This window comes from Belonocnema kinseyi, chromosome 6 (assembly GCF_010883055.1).
Source record: "Belonocnema kinseyi isolate 2016_QV_RU_SX_M_011 chromosome 6, B_treatae_v1, whole genome shotgun sequence".
Classification (NCBI taxonomy): domain Eukaryota; kingdom Metazoa; phylum Arthropoda; class Insecta; order Hymenoptera; family Cynipidae; genus Belonocnema; species Belonocnema kinseyi.
In genome coordinates, this window is record NC_046662.1 from 20,333,508 (window position 1) to 20,351,352 (window position 17,845).

The 17,845-nt window shown below is 24.2% G+C and overlaps 1 protein-coding gene across 2 annotated transcripts in view; it reads right to left on the reverse strand.

Annotated features, from left to right (window-relative positions):
• LOC117174683 (valine--tRNA ligase) overlaps positions 1-17,845 on the reverse strand; it is a 52,138-nt gene that overhangs the window by 15,095 nt on the left and 19,198 nt on the right. For both annotated transcript variants that reach the window (XM_033363981.1, XM_033363982.1), the window contains exons 7-13: positions 15,808-15,932; positions 12,767-12,912; positions 12,485-12,692; positions 8,898-9,074; positions 8,701-8,822; positions 3,997-4,105; positions 3,586-3,864 (exon numbers count right to left, since the gene is read on the reverse strand). In XM_033363981.1, the coding sequence (XP_033219872.1) occupies positions 3,586-3,864; positions 3,997-4,105; positions 8,701-8,822; positions 8,898-9,074; positions 12,485-12,692; positions 12,767-12,912; positions 15,808-15,932 (1,166 nt within the window). The remainder of the gene's footprint in view (positions 1-3,585; positions 3,865-3,996; positions 4,106-8,700; positions 8,823-8,897; positions 9,075-12,484; positions 12,693-12,766; positions 12,913-15,807; positions 15,933-17,845) is intronic.

The window sequence follows — 17,845 nt, forward strand, 5'->3', positions numbered from 1 at the left end:
GTTCCAGTTATCTAAACTGATATTTTAAAAGTATTAGAAATGAAATTCAAATTTATTTTAAATGTTATTCCTTAGTATGTCAATTTTCAAAATTCCTATTTATTGATCGTTTTTACTTAAAAATATAAAATGAATTAATAAAACCCAATAAAAACTGACACTATATTTTATTGACAGTTAATTTTTTTCAGTCGAGAATTATACTATTCAATTTTTTGTTAAGAATTTATGTTTTTCGGTTGAAGCTTTATTATTTGGTTAAAAATCGAAATATTTTTTTGAAACTTTCTCTTTTTCGCTTGAAAATTTAACAATTTGGTTGAAATTTTGGTTCTTGAGTAAATATTTTTTTTTATTAAAAATGCAACTATTTTGTTGAACATTCATCTTTTAGTTAAAAATTCACCTTTTTCTATAGAAATTTCGCCTTTTTGTTTAAAAATGAAACTATCTGGATAAATATGCATTATTAATTAATTTTAAATATTAAATTTACGTAGAAAATCAATTTCTTTGTTAAAAATGTAACTTTTTGGTTAAAGAAAACCTGATTCTGTTTTAAATTCGGTTTGTTTGATTAAATCCAATAGTTTTTTGCTGTTTTATTAATTAAAATATTTTTTGTTGAATTATCAACTATTACATTTTGCATAGAAAATTGATCTTTTTAGGTTGAAAACTTTACTACTTTATTGAATCGTTCACTAATTTTGTTAAAACTTAATTAACTTTTATTGAATATAATTCTCTTAAATTAAAATTAATTGCTCCATTTTTGGTTAAAAAATGATCCTTTTTTTATTTTGAAATTGCACTATTTCGTTAAAGATTATAGAAAATAAAAATTATTCAAATAAAAAAAGAAAGTTTTACTATTTCTGATTTTAATTTAGTTCTTTTTAGTTTAAATGTTCACTATTAAATGTTTAGTTTAGAATTCATCTCTTTCAATTAGAAATTTCATTATTTGGTTAAAAATTGAATTATTTTGTTGAGAATTGAACAGTTTTGTCAAAAACATACTTTTTCCTTGAAAGTTTGTATTTTTCGCTTGAAAATTCCACAATTTTATTGACATTTTTTTCTTTCCTGACTAACAAATTTTGGTTGTGCTTAAAAATTCAGCTCCTTTGACAAACATTCATCTTTTTAGTTTGAAAATCCATCTCTTCCTGACAAAACTTTAATTTTTTGTTAAAAGTCCTACTGTCTGGTTAAAAATGAATCTGTTTCGGTTGCAATTCAACTTTTTTTTTATGAAATTTTAACTGTTTTGTAGAAAAATCGCATTTTCGAGTCAAAAATTAAACAATTTGGATTAAGTATAACTCTTTAGTTGAAAATACATTTTTTTATGTTGAAAACTCAACTCCTTGATTGAAAGTGGAACTACTTTCTTAAAAGTTCATTTTTTGGTTCAAGATTCATAATTTTAGTTGCGAATTCTTTTTTTTTATCAATTTTTTAACTGTCAATTTAACTAATTTATTTAAAATTCAAGTAATTTTTTGGAAATTAATTTTTTTTATTGAAAATTCAACAATTTGGTAGAACATTCAACTATTTAGTATAAAATTAAACTGTTTCGCTGAACATTCGTTTCTCTATTAAAAATTAAATCTTTTAAATGGAAAATTATACACTCTACTTTTGATGAAAATTGATCCTTTCAGTTAAAAAATTCAGTCATTTAGTTAAAAATTTTTCGAACCGAAAAAAAAATAAAACAAAAATTAATCAAATAAAATTTAAAATAACACCGCAATCTATCGTTCAGACTATTTAGTTGAAAATGTATGTATTTTGTTGAAAATTGGTTAAACATGTATTAAAAGTGCAAACGCCTGCTTAAAATTAAACTTATTTTTGTGAAAATTCAAATTTTTTGCTGAAAATTCGTATTGTCGCCTCGAAAACTCAACAATTTGGTAAAAAATGGACCTATTTGATACAAAATTAATTAACTACACCATTTTTGGTGAAAATTGTTCTTTTTAGTTTAAAAATTGAACCATTAAGTTAAAAGTTTGTAGAAACGAAAAAAACATAAACCAAAAATTAATCAAATTTAGTTTAACATCACGTATTTTTCATAGAAAATGAATCTTCTTGGATAAAAATTCAACTATTTGGTGAAAAATTTATTTATTTTGTTGAAAACATTTTTTTTTATAGAAAATTATTCTTTTTGGGTCAAATTTCAACTATTTGGTGAAAAATGTATATATTTGGTTAAGAATTCATCTTTTCTGGTAGAAAATTAATTCTCTGTTTTGAAAATTCAACTATTTTATTGAAAATTCATCCTTTTTGTTTGAAAATGCATCTATTTTAGTAGAAATTTCACCTCTTTTAGTTAAAAATTCAACTTTTTGGTTGACAGTTGATAGCGCACAATTATGGAAAAAATAGTGTCTTTAGTGTCATTTTTTTGGAAATAGTGGCAAAATAGTGAGTAATAAATAAATAAAAAATTTTTTATTCAATATTTTAAAAAGAAAAACTGTAATATTGAAATTTTTAAATTAAACATATTTTATGTCGTGTAAGTTTAATTTCAGAGGTTACGAAATTCGAAACATGGAAATTTAAACAATTGACAAATGAGAAGCATCTAAAATCGTTTAAAATTAAATTACATTGATGTTAAGGGAATTAGAATCGTCCAATTTTAAATAAGTAATTCAACATTATAAAATTTCCAATCGAAGGCGTACAAACTGGAAAAATGGTAAAATTAAGACCATTAAAATCTTAGAGATAAAAATTAATGAAATCGTAGAAAAATAAGGTCTTTAAATTGAAATTGCTTTGAAAACTTTAAAATTTTAAACTTTTCAACTTTTAATGCTGCCACTTTGGAAAAAAATTATAGAATCTACAAGAATTTGCATGAATTAAACATTTTCTAACTATTAACGCATTCAATTTCATACGGTACAATTTTCAAAGGTCAAAAATTAAATCTCTGAGAAAAATAGTTCTATGATTTATAAAATAAAAATAATGTTACTGATTATATTTTAAATAAAAAACACAATCTTTGATGCTAAAATTTTTAATCTCATAAAAACATTTATTTAAAAAATGATTTTTGCAATTGAATTTTTGTGTTATTATCTCTTCTTACCAATTTTTGGAAAATGGTTGAATTTTAATAAATGATTGTTTATTTTTTTGGAGAAAACAGTCTCTAGAAATATATTGTTTCCAATTTTGAACATAAATTTTTCTGTGACTAAAGTTATGAAAATAATTTTCTTTAAAGAAATTTGTTTAAAATTAAATAACTTTATTTGAATAGCATTGAGTCATTTTATAAATTGGAAACATTAGAGTTGTAGGGAATGATTTTCGAAAAAAATTACCCATGATTTATTAAAATTCAACCAATTTGTTTAAATTGCTAAAAAATGAAAATTACAAAAAAGTAAATTACAAAAACTTCAGTTAAAACAATTATTTTTCGTAAAAAATTTGAAATTATCTAGATTTGAGCATTTTCCAATAAAAAATTATTCAATTTTAAACAAATAACTATTTTTTATCCGACCCATGGCGACCCTGTTCTTTTTTTTCACTTACCGTTTTGTTATCGTCTTCGAAATTAAATCCATCTTCGAGATAAGTCAGAGCGAATTTGCTTGCGTTCCACAGTTTGTTACAGAAAAATCGGTAACCCTGAACACGCAGGATATCGAGATTTATATCCCGACCTTGGGAAGTATAGGCGCACAAAGCAAATCTCAAAGCATCAGTTCCACACTCAGGAATTCCTTGAGGGTAGTCACGTTTTTGGCCATCAATTGCTTGTTTTAATTCTTTAGGATCAAGATTAGAATCCTGTAATTGTTTATGAAGATCCTGCAAAAGAATTATAAAATTTTAATTTCAAATTGAAAAAATTAGACGTTTTTGAAGCGATAAACTGTTCTGACAAGCTCTTTAAATATTGATATAATATAGTTATTATATTAAATTTTTTAAATATATTACCTCTAAAGAAATCCCGTTAATTACATCCATGGGATCGATAACATTTCCTAATGATTTGCTCATCTTTCTTCCATGAGCATCTCTCACCATTGCATGTAAGTAAACTTCTCTATAAATATAAAAAAACATAAGAGAATTGGTGTTATTTATCATTTTCCTACAATTTCTACATTTTTAAAAATGATTTCGAGGGATTTCAGAGGACTTACAAATAATCAAGTATATAATAATTCAATAATAATAATAAATATAACAATAAGCATTTAATAATTAAACTTTATAAGATTTCCGAGGATATCACTAATTTTAAAGGCTTTTAAAATCTTCCAATAAGGTGCTTTAACGAATTTTACTGAATCTTAAAGGATTTCATAGAGTTTTAAATATTCCAGGGGATTTCAAGGAATATAGTCAGATTTAATGTAATTTCACTGGATTTCAAGGGATTTTATAATGTTTTAATTAAGTTTCAAAGAGTTTTAGTATATTTAAAAAGATTTCAAGGTATATTAATAGATTTTAAGAGATTTAAAAGGATTTTAAAAATTTCAGAGTATTTTAAAATATTTCAATACATTTTCAAGAGCTTTACAAAATTGCATTAAGGTTATATTTTAAAGTTTTAAATGTAAATTTCTCACAATCTCAAATATTTCAAAGGATTTGTAGAAATTTATTCATAACATTCTGATGAGAATTTAAAAAAATTATTTTCAAGAATTAAGGTATTTCAAAGTATTACAAATGTTGAAATTATATTGGATTTAACCAACAAAGATGAATTTTCAACAGAATAATTGAATCCTCAACTAAAACAGATTAATTTTGAAGCAAATAGTTGCATTTTCAACCGAAAAATTCATTTTCTAGCAAAAAAGAAGAATTTGCAACAAAATAGTTAAATTTTTTACCAAATTATTTATTTTTCGAGGCAAAAATATTAATTTTCTATTAAACAGTTGAATTTTCAATCCAAATATATGAATTTTAAACCAAAAAGTTAATTTTCAATCGAAACAGTTTAATTTTTAACTATAATATTGTATTTTTAAACAAAAAAGATGAGATTTTTACAGAAAAAGGTACAGTTTCAAATCAAAAAGACAAATTTTCAACAAAATAGTTCAATTTGCAACCAAGAAGGATAAATTCTTAACAAAATTTTCAACATAATAATTCAGCTTGCAACCAATTAATGGAATTTTTTAATCAAGAAAAATAAATTCTTAACAAAGAATTTTAAATGATTCTTTTCAACCGAAAATAATGAACTTGCGAACAAAAAATAATGCATTTTCTTATTGAGTTTTATTATTTCAATTCGCAATTATGTGAAAAAATGAGAGACTTTTATTTAATTCAAAATTCGTCTTTTTGGCTTGATAGTTCAACAATTTGATTTAAATATTGTTTCTTTATTGGCTATTACACATACACACACACACACACACACACACAAAACAATTTTTTAAATGACTACTACTCAAAAATCATTCAACATTTTTTAAGTTTATCGGTTTAAAGTAAGGATTTTTAAGCAATTTTAATTGATTTCATGGGATTTTATAAGATTTCCGAGGATTCCACTAATTTTAAAGAACTCTAAAAATCTCTCAATATTTGGTTTAAACGAATTTTCCATAATCTAAAAGGATTTCATAAAAATTCAAATATTTCAAGGAATTTTAAGGAATATAATCAGATTTTATGCAATTTCACTGGATTTCAGGAGATTTTATAATATTTTAATGAAATTTTAAAGAATTTTAGAATATTTTAAAAGATTTCAAGGAATTTCCATATACTTCAAGAGGTTTCAAAGGATTTAAAAGATTTCAGAGCATTTTAGAAGATTTCAAAAAATTTTCAAAAGCTTTACACAATTGCATTAATGTTTTAGGGTATTTTCCCACAATCTCAAATATTTCAAGGAATTTTAATAAACTTATTTATAACACTTGAATGGAATTTAAAAAAATGTATATACAAGAATTCCGGTATTTCAAAGGATTTCAAATGTTTCAAGAGATTTTTAAATAGTTCAAGGGATTTCTAAAGATTTAAATCATTTTTAAAGACTAAAGAATTTTCAAGATACTGAGGAATTTCAAGAAATTTGAAAGGATTTTAAAGATTTTTAGGTATTTAAAAAGATTCGAAAGAATCTCAAAAGATTTCAAAGGATTGAAAATATTTTAGGATCTTTTAAAGGATTCCAAAGAATTTTCAACAGATTAAAAAATTCAAGGATTATGATTTTAAGGCATTTCAAAAAAATTTCAAACATTCCTTCAGAAGAATTGAGAGATTTCAAAGAATTTCAAATATTCTATGTCACTTCATGGGATTTCACAGAATTTTATCAGATTTCCGAGGATTTCAGTAATTTTGAAGGAACTTCAAATATTTCATGGAATTTTAAGGAATATCATCAGATTTTATGTAATTTCACGGCATTTCAAGGGATTTTATAATATTTTACTGAATTTTCACTGAATTTATTCACCAAAATTGAGAGATTTCAGAATTTAGGAAGAGATTAAAAAATATTTAAGTTTATTACGAACATTAACATTTTTTTAAACATTTGAGGATATTTTAAAAGATTCCAAAAATTTCAATAGATTTCAAAGAATTCAAAAGATTTTGGGGTTTTTTAAAACATTTCATGGAATGTTCAATATCTTTTTAAAATTGCAAGGTATTGGTAAAGATTTGAAATAATTTAGAATATTTAAAAGAATTCCCAGAAATTTTCAAGAGATTTCAAAAATTCAGAGAAAACGATTTCAAGTGATTTAAAAAATGTGCATGCGGTTTTAAAGAATTTCCTACAGTTTCGGAAAATTTAGAAAAATTTTTTGGGATAAGGTTTTAGGATATTTTTGAAGATTTCACGGTATTTTCAACGAATTTTAAGGGATTGAAGGATTTAATGAAATTTCAAAAAATGTATTCACAAAATTAAATAATTTCAAATTACTGAAGTTATTTCTAAAAGAGTTTAAAACTTTTTAGGGATTTTAAATATTTTTAGGATTTTATGAAATTTTTAAAGATTTCAAAGAATTTCAATAAATTTCAAAGGATTTTTAAAGGTTTTAGGATATTTTAAAAGATTCGAAAGAATTTTCAAGAGATTAAAAAAATGCAAGGATAATGATTTCAAGGGATTTTATAGGATCTATAAGGTTTAGGGATATTTCAAAAGATTCTAAAGGGTTTTTCATAGATTAAAGGCCTTTAATAAGGTATTATCATGAATTATTCAGGATCTCAAATATTTCTAGGGATTTTAAGGAACTTATTGATAAGCCTTTAATGATATTTCCAAAAATATATTTATAAGAATTGAGAAATTTCAAAATTTTAAAGAGTATTTTAAATAGTTTAAGGTATTTTCAAATGTTTTACAGGATTTTAAGATATTTTAAAAGATTCACAGGGATTTCAAGAATTTTCAAAGGATTTTAAATGTTTTAGGGTATTTTAAAAGACTGAAAGGAATTTTGAAGAGAATTAAAATAGCAAGCACAATGATTTTAAGGGATTTTATAGGACCTACAAGGTTTAAGGACATGTCAAAAGATTTTAAAGTTTTTTGAAGGGATTAAAGGCCTTTAATAAGGGATTTTCATGAATTTTCTAGGATCTCAAATATCTCAAGGGATTTTCAGGAACTTATTTATAAGTCTTTAATGATATTTGAAAACATATATTCACAAGAATTCAGAAATTTCCAAAATTCAAAGGAATTTTCAAACAATTTAAGGTATTTTTAAATATTGGACAAGATTTGAAGATATTTTATAAGATTCACAGGAATTTCAAGAACTTTTAAAGGATTTTAAAGATTTTAGACTATTTTAAAGATTTGAAAGAATTTCCAAGAACTTTCATACTATAATATTTGAATATTTCAAGGGATTTTAAAAGATTTCAAAGGATTATAAATATGTTAGACTACTTTAAAAGATTCCAAGGGATTTACAAGAGCTTCAAAATATTTCAAGGGATTTCAAAATATTTCAAATAATTGCAAATATTTTAGGGCATTTCGAAAGGATTTCAAGGAATATCATTAGATTTCAGGTTACGTCCCGCGATTTCAAAAGATTTGAGAATACTTAATGAAATTTCAAATCATTAATGCACAAGAATTGAGGGATTTCGAAGGATTTTAAGAAATTTTCAAAAACTTCAGGGAATTTACAAAGATTTGAAATAATTTAAAAGATTTTTGGATATTTACAAAAAATATCCATAAAAACAAAGCTTATCGGGGTTTTCACTATTTGCTAAATATGTCCCTAGATTTAATAATCTACTTTTCCAGATTTGAAAAAAAAAAGATTCAACGGTAAGTAAAAGTATCGAAAACCTTTAGTAAAGGTTGAATAGAGAATCTCCTACATTGTTGTTAAAAATTTCGTTTTATATTGCATTTTATTACCGTTTATTATGATCACAATCGTTCTTTAAAATGTTTAGGTTATTTTAGGTCACACTTACCTCATTTAAAAATAAAGAATAAATGCATAACCAATATTTCAAAATATATAATAGTAACTAAAAAAACATGGAAAAAAAAGTTTTTGATGAATATTTTCTACTAAATGACTAACATGTGCGAAACATAGAGAAGATGTAAAAAATGGTTCAAAAATGAGCTACGTAAATTATGGGTGGGTCCTAACTACTTACTTGAAGGGAAGCTTTCCCAATAGTTTTTGACCTAAGAAAACCATTCTTGCCACCCAGAAGAACAAAATATCGTGTCCAGTTTCCAACAAAGTTCCAGGGTAAAAGGCTTCTAGTTCCGCTGTCTATAAAATCATTCACGATCAGTCTAAATTAAATATTATTTTTTGATTTCGCGATCTAGAATTTTTTAGACTTACTTTGTCAGGCCAGCCAAAGACAGAAAATGGGAAGAGTCCGGATGAAAACCAAGTGTCCAAAACATCAGGGTCTTGTTTCAACGATATTTTATCCACACTTACACTAAATCTTTTCGCGGCTTTTTCTTGAGCCTCACTTGCGGACCGGCCACTCACCCAGTATTTACTATCAGTCACCTTGAAAAGAATCGCAGGTTTTTTTTATTTTTCATTGAATTACGCGATTACACTATTGTACTAATGCCAATATTTCTTTACTTCTCCTTAACAAATATTTTTTAACATCTCCGCTAATTGGCTTTACATAAATTGTCTCAACGGCTAACTAGGGGCCGTCTAAAATGTTGAATTTCCAAGTCAAAAAAAAATATAAGCTTTCAGCAAAAATAGCTACATTCTTAAACCAGGAGATACGTTTTCAACGAAAAAGATGAATTCTTAACAAACAAGAGAAATTTTCAACAAAGCAGTTGAATTTTCTACCAAATTGTTACATTTTTAAGCCAAACAGACGAATTCTCTCTAAAAAAAAAACCAGTTGAATTTTCATCCTGAAAATATTAATTTTCACCAAACAATATAATAGTTGATATTTAAACCTAAAAGATTTTTACTTTAAATAAAAAGCAGTTAAATATAACCAAAAAATACGACTTTTCGAAAAAATACTTGAATATAAACTAAAACAGATTAATTTTTACAAGAAAAAAGATTTTTAAAGAAAATACATAAATTTTCAACAAACAATCGAATAATTAAATTTTTAATTAAAACAATTAGTTTCTAATAAAAAGAAAGCGAGTTTTCGAAAAGACTGTTGAATTTTCAAACCAAAAAGCCGAATTCTCTTTAAAGCATTGAATTTTCAACCTAGAAACGTTAATTTTCCAGAAAAAATGTAATAATTGATATTTAAACCAAAAATATTTTTATTTGAAATAAAAATCTATTAAATATAGCACAAAAAAAACGAATTTTTAACAAAAAATGGTATAGTTAAATTGTTATTAAGGAAAATTAATGTTCAATTAAAAAAAAAAGAAAATAAATGAAAAAATAGTTGGATTTAATCAAAAAATTTGAATTTTTAACTAAATACTTGAACTCTCAATTCAATCAGACTAATTTTAAAACAAATAGTTGCATTTTTAACAAACAAACAAATTATTTCTACCAAAAAGACAAATTTTCAACAAAATACGTCAATTTGCATTCAACTAGTTAAATTTTCCACCAAATTGTTTCATTTTCGAGACGAAAATATGAATTTTCTACAAAACAGTTGAATTTCCAACCGAAAAATATGAATATTCAACAAAAAAAAGTTAATTTTCAACCAAAGAATAATAATTTTTAACCAGAAACTTTATTTTTTTTACGAAAAACGATGATATTTCTATTGAAAGATATACATTTTTAAACCAAAACCATGAATTTTAAACAACATACAATAATTTTCAACCAAATAGTTACACTTTACAATAAATTATTTAATTTCCTACAAAACGGTTACATTTTCAATAGAAAACTTAATTTTCCAGCGAAAAATATTAATTTTTAACGCAAAAATTCCAATGTTAACTATAAAAGATTAAATTTCTATAGACATTTTTATTTTGTTTTTAAACCAAAAAGATTGATTTTTAAGAAAACAGTTATATTTTTAATCAAGAAGTATGACTTTTTAAAAAAAATGTTGAGTTTTCGCAAAACAATTCAATTTGAAACCAAATAAAGAATTCTTTAACAAGAAAGATGAATTCTTAACAAACAAAATTTAATATTCGGCCCTTGAACCAAAAAAAAAAAATGAAATTTAAATCAAAATAGGGGTTTTAATCTTTCCGTACGCAATTAAGTGGGAAAATGAAAAAAGGGAAAAGACTGTTATTTCATTGAGAATTAAAACATTTTATTAAAGTCATACTTCTTGATTAAAAATTCCACTCTTTTGTTGAAAATTGGCCCTTTTGGCTAGATAATTAAACAATTGATTTCAATTTCATTTCTTCCTTGACTCAAAATTTTTTTTTTGAATTGAAAATTCAACTAATCTGTAAAAAATTCTTCTTTTTGGTTTGACAATGTATCTCTCTATAAAAAGTACATCTTTTTTTTGTTAAAAATGGAACTGTCTGGTTAAAAATTAATCTGTTTCGGTTGAAAACTAAATTTTTCGTTAAAAATTAAGTTTTTTGTAAGAAATTCGTATTTTAGATTCGAAACTTCAACAATATGGTAGAAAATTTAACTACTTAGTTGAAAATTGATGCATTTTTTTTTTATTATTTTTTTTTGTAGGAAAAAAAATTTTTTGGTTAAAAAATGCACCTGGTTGAAAATTAATTTCTTTCGTTTCAAACATTTTGTTCAAAATTAGTCTCTACTGGTTAAATCTAAGTATTTTTTAATTTAAATAAAAACTTTTTTTGTTGAAATATTAACTAATTTTTGGTTGAAAGTTCATCTTTTTATATTGAAAATTCAACTCCTTGTTGGAAAGTTGTAATAATTTCATGAAAGCTCTCTTTTTTTAGTTTAAGATTCATAATTTTAGTTGAAAAAACTTTTTTTTTAAAGTTGATAATTCAACTATTTTGTTGAAGATTCAACTGATTGGTTATACATGAACTTTTTTGTTAAAAATTCATATTCGCGAGTTGAAAATTAAACTTTTTTACTGAAAAATCGCCTTTTTGGTTTTAAGATTCCACAATTTGGTAAAAAAATCAAGTGTTTTGTAGAAAATTAGTTTCTTGATTAAAAATTAATTCTCCTCGACCAACAATTCAACTACTCCATTTTTGGTTAAAAACTGATCTTTTTTAGTTTAAAAGTTTAACTATTTGGTCAAAAAACTTTATAAAAAAAAAGTTCATTAAAATTTGGACTAACAGCAAATTCACTGTTCAAAATATTAACTTGAAAATGTATGTACTTTGTTGAAATTTAATCTTTCTGTTATAAAATTCAACTATTTGGTTAAAAACTTATGTTCTTTGTTTAAAAGTCGTCCTTTTGGTAGAAAATCAATTTTTTGATTAACAGTGCAACTGTAAGGTTGAAAGTTAATCTGTTTTATTCAAGGATTCAAATAATTTGTTGGAAATTCGTCTTTTTGGTTATATTTAACCCTTCTTTTGTTTAATTACCAATTATTACATTTGTGTTGAAGATTAGTAGGTATTTAAAAGTTGAAAATGCAACCATTTTGTAGAAGATTCCTCTCTGGTGTATTTTCTTGTAAAAAAATCGTCTTTTTATAAAGGATTAATCCTCTTAGTTTAAAATTGAACTGTTTGGTATAAAATACATTTTTTTCTTAAAAATGCAACTGTATGGTTGAAAATTAATCTGCTTTAGACGAGAATTCAAATATTTTGTTCAAAATCGTCTTTTGGGTCATAACAAATTGTTTTTTATTTAAAATTAAATTCTTTTTTGGTTTAAATATCTAATATAATATTTTTTTTTGGAGAAAATTCCACTGTTTTATGGAAAGATTATGTAATTTGTTTCGAATTAATCTTTTTTGTTCAAAAAGTGGCCTGTAAGAAGTAAATTAAAATGAGGATAAAATAAATTACCGAGCCGGTTGGAATGGACGGATCATCGACAGTTATAAAGTAAGCAGGAATACGATGTCCCCACCACAGTTGACGAGAAATGCACCAATCCCTAATACCCACCATCCAATGGTCCCAGGTTTTTTTAAATTGATCTGGAATAATTTTTAATTCGCCCTTTTCTACGACCTCCAGCGCATTTTTTGCCATATCGTCACACTTTATGTACCTGGAAATTATCACAATTATTATAAATACAAATGCAGTAAATTTTCGAAAAAAAAATATTTATAATTTTATTACCATTGAGGCTTTATGAGCGGTTCCACAACGTCTTTTGATCTACTGCAAATTGGCACGACCATCGGATTATCCTTTATCTCGACGAAGAGTTTTCTCTCTGTTAGTTCTTTGATGATCGCTTTTCTCGCATGGAATCTCTTCATTCCCTGCAATTCAAAACGAACTTTGTTTTATAAACTATAATTGTTTATAATCGAATTAATGGGAGATTTATAACTATTTTCCTTATTCCCCTGCTTTCCCATTTTTAAAAAAATGCCTCTTTTTTCCCCCTTTTTTTAAGAAACTTTTTTTTTATCCTTTTCTTCATTTAACTGCAAACTGAATTAATGAAACCCTCAAATATAATCCAAATATTTTTGTTGATAGTTGATTATTTTTAATTGAAAAGTCTTCTATCATCTTTAAGGTTCGAAATTAATCTTTTTAAATTAAAAACTAAACTATTTTGTTAAAAAGTCATATTTTTGGTTGCAAATTTAACTTCTTGGTTCAATGTTAAACTACTTTGTTGAAAAATCATTTTACTGCTTGAAGATATAACTATTTTATTAAAAATTCGATTGTTTTTAGTTGAAAAGTACTTTTTTAAACTGAAAATTTAAGCGTTCCATTTCTGCCTGAAAATTGATCGTTTTTAGTTTAACATTCAACTATTAAATTTTTTATTGAGAATTCATATTTTTAGTTGAAAATTCAGCTACTTGGCTGAAAGTGGTACGAATTTGTTACAAGTTGATTTTATTGGTTGAATATTAACTATTTTGTTCAAAAACAGGTTTTTTTTCGTTGAATTTTTAAAATTTTTTTCTACTGAAAATTGAACTAATACATTTTTGGTTAAAAATTAATATTTTTATTTGAAAATTCAACTATTAAATTTTTCATTGAGAACTTATGCTTTTACTGAAAATTAAGTACTTGGTTACAAGTTTAATTACGTTGTTAAAAATTCATCTTATCGGTTAAAGATTGAACTATTTTGTCGAAACGTTATTTTGCTTTGGCTGATTTTTTTTAATTGAAAATTTAACTGCGCTATTCTTGGTCTAAAATTCAAATTTTTGGTTGAAAATTCATGTATTTTGTAAGAAATGAATCTTTTTGGTAGAAAATTGATCTTTTTGATTTAAAATGCTTTGAAAATCAATTTTTTGAACTGCAAGATTATCTACTCCATTTTTGGTTGAAACTTGATAATTTGAGTTAAAAATTGAAAAATTTGGTTGAAATTTAGGTTCGTCGCTGATTAAAAAAATACTTTCTGGTTTAAAAATCAACTATTTTGTTAAAAATTCGTCTTTTTAATGAATTCATCTGTTTTTATTAAAAATTAAAATCCTTTTTGGTTGAAAATTTAACTATTCCACTTTTGGTAATAGAATGATCTTTTTTATTTAAATATTCAATTATTTGGTTGAAAACTGATATTTTTTAGTTCAAAAATGAACTATTTTATCAAAGAGTCAACTTTTTTGGTCAAAAACTTAACATCTTTTGTTGAACATTTGTCTTTTTGGTAAGAAAACTCGTCCTTCTTCATTGAATATTACTTTGCCATTTAATAAATTAGTCTTATTCAACTACTTGTTTGAAAACACAGCAACTTTAATGTTTTCATTGTTTAAAAATTCGACAATTTCGTTGGAAACTCATCTTTGCAGGTTGAAAATTCAAAAATTTTTGTTCAAAAATAATCTTTTTATCAAAAATTCAACTAGTTTATTGAAAATTGTTATTTTTTAGACATAAAATTCGCCCTTTTTAATTGAAAATTAATTTTTTCCGGTAGAAAAAAATCTTGGTTGAAAATACATCTCTCTGCGTTAATAATTCAACTATTTGTTTGAAAATTCGATCACTTCTTTAAAAATACAACTATTTTGTTGAAAATTTGCCACTTTTGTTTGAAAGTTCAACTATCTACTTGTGAACGCAAAAGGTTTGGTCTGTAATTAATATTATTTGTTGTTGAAAATTCATATATTTTGTTATAAATTCATATTTTTTGTAGAAAATTTATCTTCTTGATTAAAAATTCAACTAGTTGGTTGAAATTACATCTATTTTGTTGAAAATTCATTTTTTTGTTTAGTTTGAAAATCGATTTTTTGAACTGCAAAATTATCAACTCCTTTTTTGGTTGAAAACTAATAGTTTTTAGTTGAAAATCAAAAAATTTTGTTGAAATTTTTTTTCTAGTTTAAAAAGCATCTATTTTGTTGAAGATTCATCAAATTCATCAAATTCTTTCTGGTTGAAAATTATCTTGTTTATTTGAAAATTTAATTATTTGGTTGGAAATATATCTTTTTTAGTTCAAAAATGAACTATTTTGTTAGAGTCATATTTTTTGTTCGAAAACTTAAATTGTTTTGTTGAAAATTTGTCTTTTTGGCAAAAAAAATACGTCCTTTTTATTGAAAATTTTGTCTTCTAATAAATTTGCCTTATTCAATTATTTATTAGAAAATGCAACTGTTCTTGATTGAAACTTAATCTTTTTATTGCTTAAAAGTTCGACAATTTGATTGGAAACTCATCTTTCTAAGCTGAAAATTCAACAATTTTGTTAAAAGTCATATTTTTTATTAAAAATTCAACTGGTTTGTTGAAAATAAGTTTTTTTATCAATATAAAATTCGCCCTTTTGGATTGAGATTTAATGTGGTCTAAAATACTTATTTTTGCTAAAAATTCAACTGCTTGTTTAAAAAATAATATTTTCTGATTGAAAATAAACTTTTTGTTGAAATGATATATTTTTAGGTTTAAAAGTCAACCGTTTCCTGAAAACTTGGTCTTTTTAGCTTGAAATTTTCATTAATAATTCATCTTTTTTTCGTAGAAAATTAATGAAGTTGAAATTTTAAGTGTTTCATATTGAACTCAATATGGTACCTATACATTCTTTTAATTTAAAAAAAAAACTTATTCCCATATTTTCGTGAATAATCCCCCTGTTTTCCTGTTTTGAGAGCAATTTGGGCTGTGAAGTCTATTATTATTATTATTATTATTATTATTATTTATAAACAAACCGTAAAGACTCCATAATCTCCAACAATGTTTCCATCATCGTCAAAGATTGTGATGAAAGGCAGGTTGTGTCTTTTTCCTATTTCGTAGTCGTTCGGATCATGCGCTGGAGTAATTTTCACAGCCCCTGAAAAATAAATTACAAGATTTATCAACTTCTTTCTTTTAGAAACCTTGAAATCTTTAAAATTTCCGATGTTTCTTGACATCTTTTAAAATACCCTTCATATTTTGACATTCCTTCGAACCTAAATTCGTTTAAATTGTTTAAATTCGTTTAAGCCAGTTGAATTCGTTTTATTAAATCCCATGAAAATTAAAGAAATTTATTACAATCGCATGAAATAATTTAGTTTCTTTTGAAATTCTATGCATTACTCAAATATTTTACTTGAAATATTGTAAATCTTCTGAAATCTTATGAAATCATTCGAAATTGTTTAGATTTTTTTATTTCTTCAAATTTTCTATAATCCTAAGAAATTATTTTAAATCTTATGAAATTCTTCAGAATCTTTTAAAGTACACTATGTATTATTTTGTACAATGCTTCGAAATTTCATAAATTTTGTGAAATCCCTAGAAATCTTTGCCACATCTTAACATTTTTAATTTTTCAATATTAATTTTTAAATATTTGAATTTTTTAAATTATTAAATTAATCTTTAAATTAATTTAAATTCATCTTTTTTCAAATTAATCTGTAAAATAGTCTCTGAAATTATTTAATTAAATAAAAAAATGGGGTGATAAAATCTTCTAAAATCCCTTGAAATCTTTAATATTTCTGATATTTCTTGAAATATTTTTAAATACCCTGAAAGCTTTGAAATTACTTGAAATATACTGAAATCTATTAAAACCCCTTGCATTCTTTTCAAATCCTCTAAAATCACCGAAAAACTCTCCAACTTTGTATATCTCTTGAATTATTTACAAATTGCTTATAATATCATGTAATCTTTTAATTTGTTTAAATCTTTGAAATTTTCTGAGACCACATAAAATCCCAGGAAATACTTAAGAATTTCATTACATTTAATGTATCCCCTAAAGTTCCGTAAAATAATCAACTGCCAGTAAATAACTTGAAATCTTTTAAAATTACCTAGAAACTTTTAAATTATTTGAAATCTCTTTAAAGTTGATTCTTTGATACATATTTCTTAAATCTTTTAAAATACTCTTAAAATGTTGAAGCTCTGTAAATCTTTGAAATTCAATTTAATGTTTTTCGAAAAACCTGAATTCCTTTGAAAACCCTGGAAAACCCTCCAATTTTATTTTATGTATATCCTTTAAAATCTGAAGCAATTGTTTATTATCTTATGGAATCTTTTAATTTCTTTTTAAATCCTATAAACCCCCCAAATATTGTCAAGTTCCTTAGAAATTTTAAAAATATCTTGAAATTCCTTGAAATCTTTTTAAATATACTGCATAAATTTTTTAAAATCCTTTGCAATTTTGTAAACCCCATCAATCTTTCGAAAACCCCTACCACATTTTGAAATCATGAATATTTAAAAAAATTAATTAAAAAATGTTTAAATCTACTCCTTAAAGTTTTCTAAAAATTCTTTAAAGATCCCTTGCAACCTTATAAGCCTTTGATATCTTTATATAATCCCATGAAATTGTTGAAATCTTGACAATTCTTATAGTTTTTGGAAATCACTTAAAATCGCGTGAATCTGGTAAAAATCCTTCGAATCCCCTGAAACACTTTGAAATGCCAAAAGTTATCTTGAAATTTCTAATATCTTTTCAAATTTCTTCATAAAATTTGAAAATTTTGAAATCCCTTGAAATTTTCTGAAAGTTTGACAGAACTTTTAGAGGCAAAGTGAAATAATAATTTCATTGGCAAGCAATTTGAAAAAATAGTAACTTAAGTGTCATTTTTTCAAAATAGTTACAAGATAGTTTTGAATAGTTTAAAGAAAATGTCAATAGTGTCGTGAGTCCGAGGCCTAAAAATAATATTTTACAATTTAGGGGCAGTACTTAAATTACGTAACGGATTATAAGCTCTCTAA